Source organism: Geotrypetes seraphini, chromosome 1 (assembly GCF_902459505.1).
Source record: "Geotrypetes seraphini chromosome 1, aGeoSer1.1, whole genome shotgun sequence".
Lineage (NCBI taxonomy): Eukaryota > Metazoa > Chordata > Amphibia > Gymnophiona > Dermophiidae > Geotrypetes > Geotrypetes seraphini.
This window is the reverse complement of record NC_047084.1, coordinates 453,481,965-453,503,255: the sequence shown is the minus strand read 5'-3', so window position 1 is coordinate 453,503,255 and position 21,291 is coordinate 453,481,965. Positions and strand designations below refer to the sequence as shown.

Here is a 21,291-nt window from a genome sequence, read left to right as displayed (position 1 = left end):
TTTAATATCTGAAAGCATGATATCCAGCGATGCCTTTTTATAGAACTGTTGTAGGGTAATCATGATTGTAGAATTTGTCTAATTATGAAAATTGAGGAGGGGGCAGCTATTGGGCTGGGCACCTACCATTGAAAGGGACTGGGAATTGTATACTTTTTTTTTTTTTTTAAGTTTTACAACCACATTCAAAGCAGTTTACATACAGGTACTTCAAGCATTTTCCCTATCTATCCTGGTGGGCTCACACAGTGGCTTACCAAGGGGGAGGGGGGGGCGGTCTGCCCTGGGTGCAGCCTTAGTGGGGGGGTGCACAGCCGGACAGGTCCGGAAAATTCCTGGCCTGCGACGGCACTCAGCGGCATCGGCACCTCCCCTGCCCCGCGACAGCACTCAAGTTTGGCCTCCTTCTCCCGGCATCAGCAGAACTTCAGATCGGCAACAGGTGCTCAGTCAAAAGCTTCCCCTGACTCAGTTTCCTGTTTCCGCCCAGGCAGTTCAGTCAGGGGAAGCTTTTGACTGAGCACCTGTTGCCGATCTGAAGTTCTGCTGATGCCGGGAGAAGGAGGCTGAACTTGAGTGCTGTCATGGGGCAGGGGGGGCGCCGATGCCGCTGAGTGCCGTAGCGGAGGGGGGGGGGGGTGCGCTGATGCCACCGAGTGCCGTCGTAGCCCAGGAATTTTCCAGACCTGTCCAGCTATGCACCTCCTCTAAGGCTGTACACGGGGTGGACAGCCCCCCCCCCTTGGTACGCCACTGGGTTCACAATCTATCTAATATACCTGGAGCAGTGGAGGATTAAGTGACTTTCCCAGGGTCACAAGGAGCAGTGCGGACTTTGAACCCACAACCTCAGGGTGCTGAGACTGTAGCTGCATGCAGGATGTGTAAAGCTGAAAGTTCTCATAGGGTGTCCAATACTCTTGCACTGGCCCTGTGCCTTTGGCATGGCTCCGCTCTTGAAAATGTAACCCCTTCAGCAGGACCTAAATGCGCAAACTTTGTTTCCATAAGCCCCCTCCTACCCGTTTCACACTTAACAGACATTACTATGAAAGGAGCTTTTCCTTTCCAAACTGCACCCTATGCAATCCACTCCATTTGAATATGTGTTGCCAAAGTAATACATTTACTAATAGATACAGAGAAAAAAAGGACAGGAGATAATGTTCAAAGTACTAGGTAGTAACAACAGTAAAATAAAATTATATGAGGGGTCAATAACAAGAACAATTTCCATACTTGAATTATCTCTGGTCAAGTCACGTTTCATACCTGTTGGTAGGATACAATATATTTCCTTTATAGCTTTCTCCTCTTCCCCCCTTCCCCCCAAGATTAGCCAGTATTTTTTTTCTGCTCATAATCTGGTGGAAAATCTTTGATGTTCCCTGTTTGGGGGGAAAACTGTATCTCTGATAACTTTGTATTTTGCATAGTAGAATAGGAAATGCATTTTCTGGTTTTCTTCACCTTGTATTCCATATAAAGTCTGTCTTCGTGGGGTTTTCGGTTCATTTTGTTGTCTTTCTCTTTCTAGTCTGTGATCATTTATTCTTTATTTGGTGGGGATTTATCTGTGTTTTGCATGTATGTCCAAGATCAAGTGTTCTGCTGGTATGTAGTTTCTGTGCAGGAAACTGTAGCAGTCCGCAGTAGAAGCTGTTACCGCTGCAGTGCTTAAAAATGAGCTACGGTTTTGTAAAAATGGGGGTATGTTTGGTACTGGATTTTTGTACATGTTCTGCAAAACAGATTTAGATGTCATTTTGAAAATGCCCCTCCACAGCATTTTTTCAGATACGGTGACCAGAACTGTGCAAAACACTGAAGGTGAGGTTGCACCATGGAGCAATAAGAGTAGCATTATAATAATAATTCCTAGCATCCTTTTTGCTTTTTTAATTGCTGTCTGCACAGTGAGTAGATTTCAGGATATTATCAACAAAAGTGTCTCACAAACTGTCAAGCCATAGCACACTAAACGTAGTGGCCGTAGCTCAAGGCGCAGACGTCAATATGACGAGATCACACGCATGCGTGATGTCATCATGTCAATGTCCACGCATGCACGAAGGCCCTACACACAGAACTTAAGCTGCCAGTGGGGGGTACCAGAAGGGAAGATGCACAGAGAGGAGAGGCCCTGGTGCCGGCTGATTTCCTACAGGATGTGCCTCTTGCCGCGAGATGCCTATTATATCTACCTCTTCATTTATTGCTATATACTCTAACTCTCATATCTTATCTTTTACGCTTCTAACGTGTATACAGACACCTTAAATTGTGTTTTTCCCTCTATCTACAGGCTGCTTAGATGTTGACAGGGATAATTTGCATCCTTTACTCTCCCCTCTCCTTAAACATTCCTGCGATCTTTCTTCGGGCAGAGGACTCCGCACGGGGTCTCACAGCACTGAAGCCACTGAAAAAAAAAAAAACTTTAAGCGAAAAAATAAGAAAAAGACTTCTGCGTGGAATTGCTTTCAGAAATTGAAACTGTAGGGGGCTCTAACTTACTTTCTAAGGTAGGAGGAGCACATGCTCAGAAAAGGTTTTGGATTTCTGCAACTCCCGGATTGCGGGAACGGATTAAACACCTAGGGAATGGACTCTGCCGGAAGGGACATAGGACATTTTGCATCAACAAACATAAATTCTTGCAATCTAAAATATTTATGAATATCCACAAATGTCCTTACTAAAAAAAAATGTCCCTAATAAACAGGGATCTTTGCAGTCTCTAAAAAAACAGATAAGTCCATATATATATGCAGACCTTTGTTCAGTTCTCAGCAGAAGTTGATCTTTGTTGCCTCCTCTCCATGACATCTGTACTCTTCAAAAGCATGACCAGTTTAAATCATGTGTTCCATTAGTGGCTTGTCTTTAATTTTCTCTTAATTTCACTTTTATGTTCAATTATCCTCAGACTGAGTCTCCTTTTCATCTTGCCAATATAGATAAGATTATATGGACAGATAACAGCATAAACCACACAGTGGTTTATTGTGAATATACTAATATGTAGGGTTTTGATTGTTAGTTTTTGCAGCGAAACAAGGCTGTGTTGGGCTTTCAATTATTTAATTATGATTCTGAGCTCCTTTTACTAAGCTGCGATAGCGGTTTTAGCACACGCTTAGCGCGCGCAGAATTGCCGTGCATGCTAGATGCTAACGCCGCAGCTTAGTAAAAGGAGCCCTTTATGTGGTGAATACATTCTAGATTGGAGTTCTGGATCTCTATTCTGATCTACTTGTTTTTTTTGTATCCTGGATCTTGTGAATCGGCTGCCCGTTTGTTTTCTTGTACCATAATAGCTGAACTCCACATTGAGGGCGACAAGTGCCTCATGAAATGCTATTTTTTTTCCAAATAAGAATCAGCTACAGCACTGAAATCCCCTCCCCCAAGTATTATCTGACAGTCAGTAGAACTTTAAAAAAACGGGGAAAAAGTACTATCATAAATGGTAGGGGCCAGATTCTATAAAAGTAGGCTATGTTAGGTGCTGCTAAGCACCCTAATTGTGGCCATCTTGTCACACTTACCTTTGGGATCCGCATGGAACTCTTTTTTTTAATTGGCTTAATCAAGAGTGGAAATTGACAGCGCCAGTTTTCAGCCAATCAAAATAAAAACACGTTTTAATTACCAATTAAGAGTTTGGTGCTGAACTCTTAGGACACCTAGCGACGCCTAAGTGGAGGCGCACTCTGATGCCTAGCTGAAAAGTAGGCGTGGTAAGGGACGGAGAATAGGCATAATTGACAGGCATTGCTAGGCGTCCCAGTTAGGTACTGGTAAATTAGGCCCAGTAAAACATGGCCTTGATCGGACTTTTGATACACCCTGAGGCAGCAAGTTAGTGAAACGCTGGCCATCGTCGGTGTAACGATCAACTGAGATAAGTAGAAAGTTTTTCTTCTATCAAGCATAGACAGCCCTGCTTACAGTTTTTCATTTTGGGAGTATAACGGAGGTTTTTGCCAGTGAGGTTACCACCCGACCACCTTTATCCACCATTGTGGTGGTGGGAGGGCCTTTATCTGAGGCTTTTCCTCCAGTTCAATCTGAACTTTCTCCTTGGAACTGAAGCAGCACTGCCTACATTCTTTATATGACATTGCCATATCTTTTTTCTTGTGAAAGTGTGTTTCGCCCTAATATATAGGTGCCTACATCTAATCTAATCTACAGTTTGAGTCACTCTATGCCTAAATAGGTTGAAGGCGACGTATAATTCAAGTGACGGGCAAAAGAAGAAGGAGTAAGGAGACAGTAAGTAGGAGGAGGAGAGGGAGAGACTTTTGCAGGGAAGAATAGAGTGGACATTAGAAGTACAGTTTGTATTGGATGAGGATATGGTGTTCTTTGAGTCAAAGCAGCTATTGATTGTCAACGGAGTGTATTGTCTCAAAAAGAAGAGTCTTAAGTTTCTTTCAAAAACTGAGATAACTGGGTTCTATTTTGATGGTTATCGGGAGGCTGTTCCAGGTCTTTGCGCCAATGTAGGTGGTAATTGTGTTAAATATGCGCTTGTACTTAATTCCTAGGCGCCACTAGGCCTGTTCTATAAATCGTGGATAGCAGTTGATTGACAATTGTGCTGAGCGGTGCCTACAATATAGGCGCGCTTAGGCACCGTTTATAGAAAATGGCCCTAGGTGCATAAAGGGAAACAAGTACAAAAGGGTCTCCATAAATCAAGCATTGCACCAGCTTCCAATGCCACATTGGAGCCTTAATAACTTTGCACTCCTCAAAAGGGATATTTTTATTAACGACAGCAGTGCTCACTCTGTGGTACACTAGGCAGCAGCAAAATAACAGTGGCCAACTCACTCCCTCACTCATTTTTAATGTTTTAAATCACTGAGGCGTGTTTCCTGTAAGAACACAATCCCCACCCCCTGAAGACAGAGGGCTGTCAAAACCTTTTTTCCAGGGAAACTGCTACCACATATGTTCCAAGTAAAAATATTCATAACAGACATAATAGTTCAAGTGCAAAAAGATCAAGGCTGAGAGACCAGATGCAAGCTAGGTAAAAAAGCATACTACAAAGGGTCATGCAAAGAACAAGGGAGATATATAAAATAATACATGTGCATTCAATACCAGCATCAATACAAACCAAGCAAGTGCCATTGTGGCTCACTATGGTCAGTCCACTTCTTTCTAAACCACATAGAACCGAAAGGCTTTTGCGATATATAAATAAAAATTTATATTATGTTATGATGCTTTGTGGGCTGGATGGAGATTTGTGGCTGCCGCTGCTGCTTCAGAAACTAGGAGGGAAATTTGTGGCTGATTTTTTTGGAGAGCCGCAGGTAAGTAAGGGGGGCCAGACCCACTCTGAGGGAAGGACGGCAGACCTGTGTGTGTGTGGGGGGGGGGGGGGGAAGAGGTGTACCAAAAGTGTGTGTGGGGGGTGAAAGGGACATGGATGCTGGACCTGCAGGGGGAAGGGCACAGGAAGGGAGATGGATAGATGCTGAAACCATAAGTGTGGGGGGAAGGGAGAGAGAAAGTGACCCAGACCCAAAAGAAGGATGGGAAAGAAGGAACAGATGCTGGACCTACAAGTGGGGGGATGATAGAGAGAGGAAGAGAGAGTGACCATCCCATATTATATCGACAAACATCTGATTACCTATACTACAACCCGAACACTACGCTCCAATAATCAAAATCTGTTAGTAATTCCTCCCACTCGTCAAATTTTCTATGATTCCACTAGGAAAGCTATTTTCTCTGTGACAGCACCCTTGCTCTAGAATGCTCTTCCCCTTTATATCAAACAACAGCCCTCTGTAAAACAATTCCGGTTCAAACTTAAAACATTTTTGTTCAAGGATGACTTCCCCTTTCAAAGATTTCCTTCAGGTTCTCTCAACCAAAGAATGCTTCTTTCAAAGTGATCACTACCTTCTTGTGCTATTCTCCCCCCCCTCCCTCAGTTTAATTATTTTTTCTCTCGATGTATTTTTTACCTCCTATTGTTTCGTCCCTCCTGTTCAGTCAGTCTTACAGGTCTTGTAACCCCTCCTTTGTTTTTATTTTTTAAAGATTGTAAACCATCTAGATAATTTCTGATAGACGGTATATCAAATGAAAAATAAACTTGAAACTTGACTCAGACCAGAAAGGGGAAGAGGGAAGGGAGACAAAACTATAATTAGAGTGAGAGAAAACGGAGAAGGATGGAACCTGAGAAAGGCAGAATTTCAGGCCTTAGGATAGGGGAAATCTTTGCTTTTATTTACTGTATTTCAATATTAATATCAAGTCAATACAGTGTTTATGGAATGGGATATACTATTAATTAGGCCTATTTTTAATGGTAACTCTCAAGCAACCAGAAACTACATTTATCCAGCATCTACCAATTCCCATGGGTGCCGGATAACTGAGTCTACTGTACTATCTGAAAATTCATAATATGCAAATGACATTGAGCATCCATCTCTTGAAGCCACCTCAACAGGATATGCTCTCAAATCAGCAGGTCTGTCAAAAGGACCAGCGAGCCACAGCACATATACTGCAAAACAGGGTGATCTCAACTAATGTGACAAGAGTTGTCAGTAAATTCCATGGAGCAGCACTTCAATTGCTTCATGCAATCCAACAGTCAATGCCATCTGGGTATGTTCAGGCAAGATGTACTGTCCTGTACACAGGTGGACTTGAGCTTCTATCCAGAGCCCAACTTTACTAAGACAATAGTGAGCCTCTGCCAATGTTTTGACTTTGTAGGTAGTGCCACTGATAAAGGAAAAGTCCTTAAGGGAACAGCTATTTATAAAGGATGTATTTCCGTTCTAATAAAATATTTATCTCTTTCAGATACCTACATTTTTCCAAGGTTTGAGAAAAACTTAATCTGAGCTTCATTATACTTCACTTTACTGAGACAACAGGCTTTTTTTTAATGGAACAAGTATGGAGATATACTATAATGTCCTGTGGCTTATTTGTACGTGGAGGCCTCAAAGCCCAATGTGCTCATTCAATCTTAATCACCAAGTCTTATCCATTTGTTGTTTGGTCTCCCTATAAAATTTGCCGACAAATATCTTGCACAATTTTTATCACTTTCTGACTCTGGAACACTGAGGATCCAAAGTTTATTGTGTCTAGAACAATTCTACAGATTCTGCATTCTCTCTGTAAGAGAAGCAAGAATGGAAACTTCTCCAGGGCTTCAATGGCTGGGAGGGTGTAGATGGGCTGGAGTAAGTCTTAACAGAGATTTCGGCAGTTGGAACCCAAGCACAGTACCGGGTAAAGCTTTGGATTCTCGCCCAGAAATAGCTAAGAAGAAAAAAAAAAAAATTTTAATTGAATCAGGTTGGGCAGACTGGATGGACCATTCGGGTCTTTATCTGCCGTCATCTACTATGTTACTATCATGAAGAACATCTAATGCTCTTCAATTTGCTGCTCTGCTTCTTCCACACAACAGCTCATCTTCCAGCCCTCCTCTCAAGTCCTGAATGAGTTAAGTTTTGCTGCTCTATCTGCTACATATTTGTTGACAGCATCCTTTAATTCCAACAGCAATGCTTTTAATTCACATTTATTAAGGGGGTATCTTTCACAAAAGGCACCATATCCACTAGTATGGCTTCAGAACTGATCACTCATCTGCCTCTGAAGCATTGGCCTGGCTTGAAGCACCACATGGTCTGTTTGGAGCATCTCGATCAGCTGAATGGAAATACTGATTTAAAATTGTATTCTTCTTGTATGACATTATCAAAGAGAGGAACTGGTTGCTCCAATAACTAATACAATACAATACAAAAGTGATTTAAACAGCTGGCATCTTGGTAATGATGTATCCAAAAGCTCCCAAGAGAACATTTTAAAAGTTATGGAGCACATCTAGTGACAGAAACACCTTATGGCATTACACTAGTTGTCGTTTAGCTGCCTTTGAGAGGAGTATGCTTTTACTCAATCTTTACATTGTTAGTGCATTTCTTCCTCTAAATGGAGGCATTTAAGTATTAGTCAAAAATTCTGTATGCAAGACTTTTACAGAGTGGTTATTTATTTATTGAGATTTATTAACTGCCTTTATGAAGAGTTTCACCCAAGACAGTGTACAGCAGGTACAGTTTAACATCAAACTTACAATTTTGTTAACAGCAAATTAATAGTAAAATGACCAAATATAAACATAAATACAATAAATGAGGTAAACTTGAAATCATAAGGACATAAGAATAGTCTTACTGGGTCAATCTAGCCCCAGTATCTCATCTTCTCTGGCAACAAATTCCAGAGTTTAATTACACGTTGTGTGAAAAATATTTTCTCCTGTCTGTTTTAAATCTACTTAGCAGCTTCACCGCCTGTCTGTTGGTATGCAGGTCGAATTTAAGGTTCTTTGTGTGATGTTTAAAGGTGCTTCAGTCTAATTGTGTCTGCTGTCTTTTGCAGTGGTATTGTCCTTTGCGTGAGCTATAGTCTTCAGATAGTTTGAGATTAGAAATTCCATCATTAGCAGCCGTAAGGCTTGCAGGCAACCGCAAATCCATGATCCCTGTGTAGGGCCCAGTGCTGTGGAATGCCTTACCTCTGTCGTTGTGCCAATCGAACATGCTCTGGCATTTTAGAAAGGAGGTGAAAACTGTGTTGGTTTTGAGCGCATTTTTGATGAGTCATGTGACAGTTTGAGTTAGAACAGATTTTTTAATGCTGTTTTGTATTTGTTTGTATCTTTTAATGTGATTTTGTATGTGATTATGGTTCCCCACTTAGAATTGTAGATAGGCGGGTTACAAATAATTTTAAATAAATAAATAAATCGCATGGAGGAAATTTCTGCCTCAATTCACTGGTCAGCTATCATGTCGAGATCTTCGGGCTGCGAGTCAGACCTCAGTTGGACGGAACCTCTTCCACAACGATCATCAAACCTTGAAGGGGAGGTGAAATTGCAGCTGGCACTGTGAGCATCCTGAAGGATACTATTGATGCCCGACAGTCTGCGCGCAAGCTCCTGACCAAGTCAAGGAAGCAAGCAAATGCCAATGGCCTGGAACCCTGCGCTCCATAAATATCCAGCAGGCTGGCTGAACAGGTCCCCAAAAGATGCAACTGCCAGCTGCAGAGAGAGTCTACTCCTCTCCAAGTAGGTACAGCTGGTCTTGGAGCCACATAAAAACCACAAACCAAAAATGATCACAAAAACACTGCAAAAATAAAGAATTAAAGGTAGCAAATCAGAACTCCTTCAGGCTCGCCTGCGGAACTGAAAGGGGCAGCAGAGGAGCTGAAAAGCTGTGATTGACATCTGCAGACAGTGCTCAGGGGACTGTGAGGATAATTCTAAGATTCAGCATACCATTCCAATTGCACTGGAAAGTACTGTTGTTGTTTTTTTCAGTTATCTGATAAAGGGGATTTTAATTTTGCAAAGGTAGGCACAGATGCAATAATTTAGTCCCATAAAAAAGGTCAGCTGTAACTTCTATGTTGATCTTTTAAAATAACCAAGAACCACAAGTCTTTAAATTGGGTGAGGTGACAAAAGCTGACAAATTACCAATTGCCAGGCTTTTCAGTCAGTCCTTTTGAGCTACTTACACCCCAAAGCTTGTGGGATATGTAGCGCCTGAACTTGGCCATTAAAATCAACTGGTGCTTCAAAGTAAACAGAATGGGGGTGATCAAAAATCCAACCTGGAACTGCAAAACTTGCCATCGCTGCAGTTATTGGTATGATGTAACATTTTCTGGCCCCCAGGTTTTATCACTGCCATAACACATTGCTGCTACTTCTACTACTACTATTTCTATAGCGCTACCAGACGCACGCAGCGCAGCACAGAGTCACAAAGTGTAAGAAAACAGTTCCTGCTCGAAAGAACTTACAATCTAAACAGCCAAACAGGATGTCATGGATACAGTTAAGGGGAACAGTTAATCAACTGGCTGGGTTGGGGAGCAGGGGTAAGGATTGAAAGCTATATTAAAATGGTGGGTTTTCAATATGCTTTTAAACAAAGGAAGGGGCTTAATGGACAAACTCAGGTAACATTCCAGGCATAGGGGGCAGCTAGATGAAAGGAACGAAGTCTGGAATTGGCAGTGGAGGAGAAGGGTAAAGCTAAAAGCAGCTTAACTGAGGAACTTAGTTCTTTGGGAAGTGTATAAGGAGAAGAGGAGAGATACCGAGGGGCAGCAGAATGAACACACTTGCAGGTCAGCAATAAGATTGCAACTGGGGCACCTTTGCATGGTGGGATTTATAGTTTCCGCCAACGCAGAAAAACACCACAAACGTATGCATATAGACCACAATGCACCGGGGTCATCGGTCCGTTCCGCCCCTTAAGGCAGTGTCACGCGCTCGGGGCTTTTGCGACATTTTCCTCATTCCCTTACTAGTTTTACGACAGGCACACGCGGCAGCATGGCCCGGCATAGTAAGCGACTTTCCACCTTCTTTTCTCCCTCCCTTCCCCCTGTGATTTGCTCGTCTGCTTCATTTTCTCCTCTTTCCTTTCTTCGCAGAGAAACAGCGTCAGAGGGGCAAACTGCGGCTAGCGACAACGGTGAGAAAGCGCAAATGCAGTCAGGTAAGACCCGTAGGCGCCAATGTACGTCGCGCGCACGCGTCGGCAGTACGTAACCTCTTCCGGGATAATCGATTGGTTCTTTCATTCCACTTCGGCTTATGGGTGGAGTCAATGGAGCTCGTACATGTGGTCTGCAGCTTGGGTTCTTCACTCAATTTTTGGAGCTTAGTTGTCAGCAGCTTGGGTTTAAGGAAATCTGCATATCTGTAGAAAACAGGGCAGTATAGATGAATATATGATATGCAGTAGATTGAGAATTATGGTGGGAGAGTGATTGCAGAGTACCACTTATACTTAGAAGAGCATCCTTGTGCCAGTGAAGGGAGTAACCCTTGAGTGATAGGGGGGGGGGGGGGCATGGCTGTAAACTAGCTGTAGGCAGCTGAGTCTGTTGTTTTGTTTCTAAAATGCTATAATTTGCATGTAGGGCTGTCCAAGAAAAGAGAGGCAGATTTGGGAGTGCTCAAAATAAGAATGGTACTGAAAGTTATGGAAGGAGATCAGAGGAACAAGTGTGAAGAGAGAAGATGGCCTTTCACATAGCCCTGAGACACACCCATTGACAAGGCTGACAGCTAGATCCAGATTTGCAGGACAAGGTTGATCCAATCCTGGGTTTACCCCATTACATGCAGGGACTTGTAGTCTTGCTTTTCTTAGGGAATGCAGTGGTGGAAATGAGAACTACAAGTCCCTGCATGCAACGGTGTAAACCCAGGATTGTATCAACTCTGTCCTGCAAATCTGGATCCAGTTAGCAACCTTACCTAGAGGAACAGGAGTGCAGGAAGTCACCAGTTGATATATTAAAAGTGGAATGAGGGAGGGAGGAAGAAAGGGAAAGGGATTTGGACTTGTATACTGCCTTGTTTTGTAGTTGTAGAACCACACTCAAAATGGTTTACATACATGTACTTCAAACATTTTCCCTATCTGTCCTGGCAGGCTCACAATCTATCTAAAGGTACCTGGGGTGATGGAGAATTAAGTAGCTTCCCCAGGATCACAGAGAACTATGATATAGTACCATAAATCTGGTTGAGTATAGTGTGTTATGGTTATATGGTTATCAGCAACATCAGAAGCAATCAAGAGAATGAGATTCAAAGGTCCTTGCTTATGAAGAAGTGTTTCAGTGGCAGGTAGAAAGTGAAAGCCAGGCTAAGTTAGATCTGAATTAACTTAAGAATTATAGAAATTCAAGATAGGTGCGACAAATGGTGTGTTTAAACAGTTTAGAAATGGAAGGGAGAAGAAAGACAATACTTAACAAGTCGGAGTCCAGTGATGTTTTAGGTGGGGAAGTGGTATGAACACAGCAAGTTTGAGGGAAAAACGAACAGTCGTAATGGCAAGTGTATTGAGAATTCAACAGATGATGGGGATGAGTACCTGGGAGATTTGATAGCATTCTCATCCAGCTCCTTTGTTCTGAGGAACATAAAATTAGTTTGGATTAGGAGATAAGATGGGCAGTTTCTTCCTTTGATTTCAGAAAAGGAACAAAGTGTAGCATGGGCAAGGGAAGGAGAGATGAATTAAATAGGGGAGGAGGAGGTGGTGGTCTGCAAAATCCTGAGTGGAGTAGAATGAATAAATGTGAATCAATTGTTTACTTTCAAAAAGTACAGACAAGGGGACACAATTAATTTATATGGTAAAATACTTCTAAAATTAATAGGATAAATATTTTTTCATTCAACAAATAGTTAAGCTTTGGAACTTACTGCTGGATGCTGTGGTAACAGCACTTAGCATATCTCAGTTAAAAAAAAAGTTTGGACAAGTTCCTGGGTGAAAAGTCTATAATTTTGCTATCAAGATAGACATGGGGTAAAAGCCATTACTTATCCTTGGGATTGGTAGCATAGAATCTGTTTGAGATTCTGCCATGTACTGTGACTTGGATTAGCCACTGTTGGAAGCAGGATACTGGGCTAGTTGGACCATCAGTCTGACCCAGTATGGCTATTTTTATGTTCTGATTATATAGAAATTAGCCACAGTTTGGGCAGATAGTGAAGGAGGGATGGGAAGAAGTTGTGAATCAGAATAGCTTTCACTTTCTACATTCCACTGAAACAACCCTTTCCAATGGCCTAGTGACTACCTATTCCTTCTAGAAGTTGAACCTGAGGACAGTACCTGCCAAACTTCTATGGTCTATGTTCCAGAAATGCAAAGAAAATATAATAATTAATTAATAATGTATGGATAAGTGAAGTCCAGTCTGTGTCCCGTATATGGCAAGACAGATCAGAATGGGCAGGAGCTAGCTTTGACTGTAACGAGAGAATGACAAGGCGGCAAAATTCCTCACTGCTTCTGACCCTGCGGATAACTGCGGGAAATCATCTATGCTTGTATAGAAGAATTGAGGTGGAGATAGTCACTAAAGTATGACACAGGATTGTTTCCTACGGTACTATACACGGGGATGGGAATAATGAGTAATTCCAGCAGTGGGGAAGTGAAGCCGATGCAAGACAGACTTCTATGTCCTCTGTCCCTTATACATGATGGGCTGGCATAGGTTTTGACGGCACCTCAGTAGCTGGGAAGTAGAACCAGTGTAAGGCAGACTTTTTTATGGTCTGAACTCTGAAAATGGCAAGGATCAGGAGCAAATTTTCATATTTTATACCACATTCATATCATCATGAGTGCAGGCCTTGCTTATCTCAAGGAAGGGAGGGGAAGACATCTTATGGTGGAACTTAGCAACTAAAATGTAATATGGTACTGGATTTTTGGTTCAACATTGTCCTGATAATGAATGTGCCTGTTGGGTAGACTGAAGGGACCACGCAGATCTTTATCAGTCGTCATTTACTGTGTTACTATGGGGTTTATTTTCAAAGAATGAACCACAATGGATAAAGTGCTAACGTTTACAATACAAGTGAAAAATAGGACTTACTATATTGTCACCAATACAGATTTTTATACACTCTTAAGCTCTCAGACGCCTGCGTTGGTCAATCAAGGTGTTTAAAACCAACTATTGCAGTAACACGGTATCTTTCATCGAGCTTAAGAGATGATAATTCTACTTTTTAAAAAAAAAATTTTTGTCCCAGGCGCCTGTGGGTGGGGTTTCTTCCGCCTGGGCCAATCCGGCCCCATTCAGGACCCGGCTGGCCTGCCGGACAGGCGGGCTTGGCACCTGTCCGTCTGGCCAACATTCAGGTACGGGGAAGGGGTGGGGGTGCGGGGGTTGTGGAGTCGGCCGGGGGGGTCACGGGTCGGCGGGAGAGGTCCAATCGGGGGTTCTTGGTGGGAGGGCGGTTGTTGGGGGGAGGGGGTTGTGTCGAGGGCAGGAGGGCCTGGATCCCTCCTGCCTGTATTGTAGTGGGGGGTAGGGGGTCGCCGGGGCCAGGGGGGCTTGGGCTCCCTCCTGGCCCAATCCAGTAGGGTGTGTCGCCGGGGCCAGGAGAGCTTAGGCTCTCTCCTGGCCCGTTCAATCAGAGGGGGGGGGGGGGTTGCTGGGGCCAGGAGGGCTTGGTCTCACTCCTGGCCAGATCAAGGTGGTGGAGTGGCACGATCGCTGTGCCAAGAGGGCTTGGGCTCCCTCTTGCCCCGATATCGTTGGAGGTGCCGCGGGGCAAGAGGGCTTGGGCTCCCTCTTGCCCTGATGTTGTCGGGGGGGGGGGGGTCGCGGTTGGACGGGGTAAGGGGGCTTGGGCTCCCTCTTGCCCTGATGTTGTCGGGGGGGGGGTCGCGTTTGGACAAGGCAAGAGGGCTTGGGCTCCCTCTTGCCCCGATGTTGTCGGGGGGGGGGGGTCGCGGTTGGACGGGGCAAGAGGGCTTGAGCTCCCTCTTGCCCCGATGTTGTCGAGGGGGGGTCGCAGTTGAACGGGGCAAGGGGGCTTGGGCTCCCTCTTGCCCCGATGTTGTCGGGGGGGGGGGGGGGGTCACGGTTCGACATGGCAGGAGGGCTTGGGCACTCTCCTGCCTGGATCGTTGTGGGGGGGCGGTTCTGTAACCGATGTTGTTTTTGACAGACACCGGTTACAGAATCCAGCTTTTAGGCGAAGGACTGGCTCCTCCTTCGCCTAAAAGCCTTTCTGTTGGACGTTTGGGGCTTAGGCGTTTTTTTGTTTCATTATGGCCAAAAAGTGTTGACGTCGTGGGGGTGTACTTGTAGACGTAGTGGTGATCTGGGCGTTTAGTAGAGGCAGGCCATAATCAAAACAAGGACGTTTGTTTTGGTTATGGACACTTTCCCTGCTTCTGCTTTGAACGTTTAAGGACTTAGGCTAAAAGGGGACTTAGACGCTTTTTTTGATTATGCCCCTCCACGTGGTTTACATTCAGGTACTCAAGCATTTTCCCCTATCTGTCCTGGTGGGCTCACACTCTATCTAATATACCTGGGGCAATGAGGGATTAAGTGACTTACCTGTGGTCAAAAGAGCAGTATGAGATTTGAACCCACAACCTCAGGATGCTGAGACTATTGCTCTAACCAGTGTGCCACACACTCCCCACAATTTGAAATTCACTACAGTACTTCTTAGAAGAACCCTTCTGCTATGCTCAGCTGTCTGAACAGTTTGCTAAGAATGCAGGCTGCCTAGACAAAAACTTGTTTTTGTGCATGTTTCACATGGATGTCTTTATTCTCGAGAATGGCTAAAAAAGATAGACGTACTAAGGATCCAAATGTCTACATAGGTCATTAAAAAAAAAGGAAAAGATAGACGTTTTGCTGTTTTGAGAATGGACATTTTCTCTACTGGATTTTTTTTACTTGGCCAATTTTAGCACCGTTATTGTTCACTGTTTTTTTTAATTTTTGTGTTGAGATTCAGTATCCCTGCTTTTAGTGGTCAATATGGTGAGTTTGGGGGGGGGAGGGGACCCTTATTTGCAGAGTTGTTTAGAGTTAAAGGCCTTGTAACCAAGGTGTATCTGACTAAAATTGTAAAAGATGGGATTGAGCAATATGAAATTCATACAGGGGAATACATTCCACTCTGGATGTTTATCTTCACCATAGGCAAAACTGGAAGCAGCATTTTAAAAGTACCATAGCCTTTTTTTTTTTAAAGAAGGGACGTGGTGTATGTGGGGGTATGAGTTGTGAGGAGAGGTGGAGGAAATTCTAAAAGAAAGTTTGTGAGCTGGGATAGCATTGTTGATTGTTTATAATTGAAACTGTCTTGCTATATTGTGGTTTGTTACTTGAAATAACAAATAGTTCTAAAAAAAACAACAGTTATTGAATGAGGTGACAAAAGTATTATACTGCCACCCTGTGGTATGCCATTGTATTAGATAATTATATTGACCCAGATGCACTTTGATCTAATGGCCAGGATCAGTAGTTCAAGTTCAATTTATTTGATATAGCACTAATATAAAACCAAGGTTAAAATCTAAGCAGTTTATAATATAATAAAAGTATAAAGTGCTATTTGGCATGATAATGAGGGCCAGAAGCCAAATATCTTCCCATAATAATAAACCTCTCTGTATTATGACAGGGGTTGCCATACAATTGATTTTGAGGAATTGGAAAAACTGGGATTACCGTATTTTCACGCAGATAACGCGCACCCGTGTAAAACGCGCACACGGGTATAGCGCGCAGAAACCACGATTTTATGTACAAAAACTTTTGTATACCGCGCTCACGGGTATACCGCGCATGCAGCCCGACTGTCCTTTCGCCCGCCCCGACTCTCCTCTGGCCACCCCGACTCTCCTTTCGCCCTCCCCGACTCTCCGTGCGCTGTCCCGACTATCCGTTCACCCTCCCTGACTTTCCGTGCACTGCCCCGCCTCTCCGTGCGCTGTCCCGACTCTCCGTTCACCCTCCCTGACTTTCCGTGCACTGCCCCGACTCTCCGTGCGCTGTCCCGACTCTCCGTTCACCCTCCCTGACTTTCCGTGCACTGCCCCGACTCTCCGTGCGCTGTCACGACTCTCCGTTCACCCTCCCTGACTTTCCGTGCACTGCCCCGCCTCTCCGTGCGCTGTCCCGACTCTCCTTTCGCCCGCCCTGCCCTGCTCCCAGCTCTGTAAGCATGCGCAATGGTCTGAGCATGCTTGCCGCTTAGTTTTCACCAAGGCTGTTTTTCTGGTGGTGTGCTTTTCACCACGTGGCTGTGGCCCCCCTCTATCTGGCCTTGTAATTTGCCCAGTGAATACTATTTTGACTATACAACAGCATCTCAGCCTTTGGGTAAGCCTATAAAAGATTAATGCTGCATGTAGAGCCCACATTTTAATTTGATCTCTTCAGATTGGTATTCTGCATTTATCTACCCGGTAGTAGAGTTTATCAATTAAATTTAAATGTACCGCCATAATGGCAGGAATAAGACGAAAGTCATATACAGTGGACTTTAAGCTTCAAGTCGTTGCGAAAGCTGAGGAAATAGGCAACCGGGCCGCAGCGAGAGAGTTCGATGTTGGAGAAACATCGGTGCGTGAATGGAGAAAAGATAAGAAGGAACTGGAGAAATGCAATCCGCGCAAACGGGCACGTCGTGGAGCCAAACCAAAATGGCCTCAGCTGGAGGATGACTTGAAGCAGTGGATTCTGGCGAGAAGGGAGCAAAATCAATCAGTCTCTACTGTTGCGATTCAGATGAAGGCAAAACTACTTGCCAATGGAAGAGGAATACCCGACTTCAAAGCTGGCTTCACATGGATCTCAAAATTTATGAAAAGGAACGGACTATCAGTTAGATTGAGAACAACTGTTGGCCAGCGACTTCCAGATGACTGGCAGCAAAAATTGATTGATTTCCGTGACTTTGTCGCCAAAGAAATATCTGAACTTGGCATCACTGCAAAGGACGTCGTCAACATGGATGAAATTCCAATGGCATTCGACATTCCAGCAACAAGAACCATAGCCCCCACAGGTACTAAATCTGTTGCCATCACCACAACTGGGCATGAAAGAACGTGTTTTACAGTCGTTCTTGGTTGCTCAGCTAGCGGGGTTAAGTTAAAGCCCATGCTCATTTTCAAAAGGGTCACTATGCCCCGTGAAAAGCTGCCCACCAGTGTGGTTGTGCACTGCAACAAGAAGGGATGGATGGACTGCGACGTAATGAGATTGTGGGTAGATAAATGCTTTAGGGCAAGACCGGGTGGATTCTTTGCAAAAAAATCCTTGTTAATTTTGGATGCCATGGCTGCCCACAAAGAAAAAAATGTTCAGGCCTACATTAATTCTACTCGTGCCCACATCGCTGTGATACCTGGAGGCCTGATGTGTAAGCTGCAACCACTTGACATCGCAGTGAATCATCCATTCAAGACTTTTATTAGAAAGGAGTGGGAGGAGTGGATGCAGAGCGGCACGCACGAGTACACACCCGCGGGGCGGCAGAAGCGGGCAACTTTCACAGAAGTCTGCAAGTGGGTGGCTTCAGCATGGGACAAAATAACACCAGATACCATTCGAAACGGATTTAGAAAAGCTGGCATTGTTTATGAAACCAATGACACTACGGGTACTACCAGTGCAGCGGAAGGAGGCAACAACATGGATATCAGCGATGATGATGATGATGATGACGATATCACTTCGGAAATAAACGAGGATCGTCTGCAGGCCGTGCTCAGTTTATTTAATGACAATGATGACAATTCGGATTTTGATGGATTCAAGGATTCAGATGACTGTGATGATGATGACTGAATAAACCTGTAAACTTTGTTTATTTACAACTTTACTGTAATTACGGTAACTGTATTTAGATTATTTTGTCCTCCATACTTCGTTTGATCTACCGATTAATGTTATAGTTTATAAGAATTAACATGTTTCTGTTCTTGTTGCTGAATTCATACTCACTAACTCTAGATTAAAAGTTATAAGGTTGTTTATAAGAATGAACAGTTTTTTTCTTTTCACGTGTTTGGTTGGAGGGTGTGTCAATGGTGCGTGAGTTCTCCTATGTCTGGTTGAGGTGGATTGAATTACCGGTATTTAGCTGAAGAAATTATGGTAGTTAAACAACCCCCCCCCCCATTCCACATACATTACGGTAATTCTCTTCCATTTTTGTTCCCATTATAAAAAACACTGATAAGTTTCCAGAAAAAATACATTAAATACATTAAAATAAGAAGTGAAAACAAAGGCCCCTACAGATGAGAACATAAGAATAGCCTAACTGGGTCAGTCCAATGGTCCATCATGCCCTGTAGCCCATTCTCATGGTAGCCAATCCAGGTCACTAAATACCTGGTCAAAACCCAAAGAATAACAACATTCCATGCTACCGATCCAGGGCAAGCAGACACTTCCCCCATGTCTTAATAACAGACTATGGACTTTTCCTCCAGGAATTTGTCCAAACCTTTTTAAAACCAGCAACGCTATCTGCTTTTACCATAACTTAAATCATTCCTTCCAAACAGAGACCTTGTTAGATGTCAAATACAGAAAGAACAAGGTACCGTAACTTCACAAGGACTTAGCTGTGCAGGAATACCTATACCTATATACCTAGTGCAAAAATGTGCAAAGGTCTGTTTTTTTTCTTTCCATCACTACATAGCCTACGGTAATGCCACACAAGCAGCGCTGTTACAAATATATTCTGAAGGTCAATGCTAAGGTTAACAAAGTTTCCTTCCTTGGACCACAAGGAGATACTGACAAACCACTGAAAGAGATCCCAGGAACAACACCCAAAGACCCACTCAGTATGTGAACCAGTTGAGTGGAGTGGACTAGGGTAACTGGGGGGTGGAAATGGACCCGGAGTTTTCTCAGCAGAATTTCCCAGACCACCTCTTCCTCTCAACACATTGACACGCTAGTGTGTTTATTTTATAGCTTTTTCACTCCCTTCAGTCTGCCTGTCCCCCTTGAAGTCCTGTCCCCCTTGAAGGTCTGTCCCCATCCTGAAAGCCTGATGCCCCCCCCCGACGTCCGATACATCCCCCCCCGGCAGGACCACTCGCACCCCCACCCCGAAGGACCGCCGACTCCCCGACAATATCGGGCCAGAAGGGAGCCCAAACCCTCCTGGCCACGGCGACCCCCTACCCCCACCCCGCACTACATTACGGGCAGGAGGGATCCCAGGCCCTCCTGCCCTCGACGCAAACCCCCCTCCCTCCAACGACCGCCCCCCCCAAGAACCTCCGACCGCCCCCCCAGCCGACCCGCGACCCCCCTGGCCGACCCCCACGACACCCCCACCCCCCTTCCCCGTACCTTTGGTAGTTGGCCGGACAGACGGGAGCCAAACCCGCCTGTCCGGCAGGCAGCCAACGACGGAATGAGGCCGGATTGGCCCATCCGTCCCAAAGCTCCGCCTACTGGTGGGGCCTAAGGCGCGTGGGCCAATCAGAATAGGCCCTGGAGCCTTAGGTCCCACCTGGGGGCGCGGCCTGAGGCACATGGTCGGGTTGGGCCCATGTGCCTCAGGCCGCGCCCCCAGGTGGGACCTAAGGCTCCAGGGCCTATTCTGATTGGCCCACGCGCCTTAGGCCCCACCAGTAGGCGGAGCTTTGGGACGGATGGGCCAATCCGGCCTCATTCCGTCGTTGGCTGCCTGCCGGACAGGCGGGTTTGGCTCCCGTCTGTCCGGCCAACTACCAAAGGTACGGGGAAGGGGGGTGGGGGTGTCGTGGGGGTCGGCCAGGGGGGTCGCGGGTCGGCTGGGGGGGCGGTCGGAGGTTCTTGGGGGGGGCGGTCATTGGAGGGAGGGGGGTTTGCGTCGAGGGCAGGAGGGCCTGGGATCCCTCCTGCCCGTAATATAGTGCGGGGTGGGGGTAGGGGGTCGCCGTGGCCAGGAGGGTTTGGGCTCCCTCCTGGCCCGATATTGTCGGGGAGTTGGGGAGTCGGCCGGGCAAGAGGGCTTGGGCTCCCTCTTGCTCCGATCGTGGATGCGGGTGCGGGTGGGAGCGCGTGCGAGCGGTCGTTCGGGGTGGGGGTGCGAGCGGTCCTGCTGGGGGGGGTGAATCGGGCGTCGGGCGGGGTGGGAACTATGTAAAAAAAATTTTGTATACCGCGCTCACGCGTATAACGCGCAAGGGGTATGCGCGGTAGGTAAAACCGCGTATAACGCGCGCGTTATATGCGTGAAAATACGGTAGTTAAATTTTACTTTCTGGTGGGAATCTCTGTGCCACATTTTTAAAAGGGACATTATAAGAAACATTATGGATGTTTGGGATGTAAGGAGTGATTGTTGATTTTGCTCTTTGATCATACACGTCCAGGGTGGGTGGGGAGATACTTTTAATTAGAGTGCAATTGTTGGATATGTATAAAAGGAGGGGATGATATATGTATTTGTCATAAATATAATTTGATATAATTTAAGTGTTTTTAAAGTGCAAAATGTCTGTAAAATATGTTGCACTTATTTTTTGCTTTAAAATGAATAAAGATATTTAAAACAAGGATAAAAGGGGATAAAAATAAAAAACTAACACTAGTTATTAACATCACCAAAACATGAGGAAAAAAAAAACAATAAGGAAGGGTTACAATGAAATTCTAGCGTATAGGAAAAAGGAAAGGGGGAAAAACAAGAGGATATTAGGGTAAAAGTATCTTATTTAATAGTAAATATGTTCTTTTAAACTATGAACAATATGCCTGAGGAAAATAGTAAGCATTTAACTGAGCTTTACAACTTATTCGTTATGGTTATTTCTTCCTTCTCCATTGGATGCTTCATGTGTCGAATTCTGTGCTCAGGAT

The 21,291-nt window shown here is 44.7% G+C and overlaps 1 protein-coding gene across 3 annotated transcripts in view; it reads left to right on the top strand.

Moving 5' to 3' along the window:
• The window catches only part of GNL3L (G protein nucleolar 3 like), a 66,648-nt gene that overhangs the window by 8,945 nt on the left and 36,412 nt on the right, over positions 1 to 21,291 (top strand). Inside the window, exons 1-2 of one of the 3 annotated variants that reach the window (XM_033921732.1) lie at positions 9,900 to 9,972; positions 10,537 to 10,601. In XM_033921732.1, the coding sequence (XP_033777623.1) occupies positions 9,915 to 9,972; positions 10,537 to 10,601 (123 nt within the window). In that variant the 5' untranslated portion in view covers positions 9,900 to 9,914. Of the gene's footprint in view, positions 1 to 9,899; positions 9,973 to 10,362; positions 10,449 to 10,536; positions 10,602 to 21,291 lie in introns of those variants that run through there. The other 2 variants (XM_033921744.1, XM_033921722.1) reach the window with 2 other exon arrangements.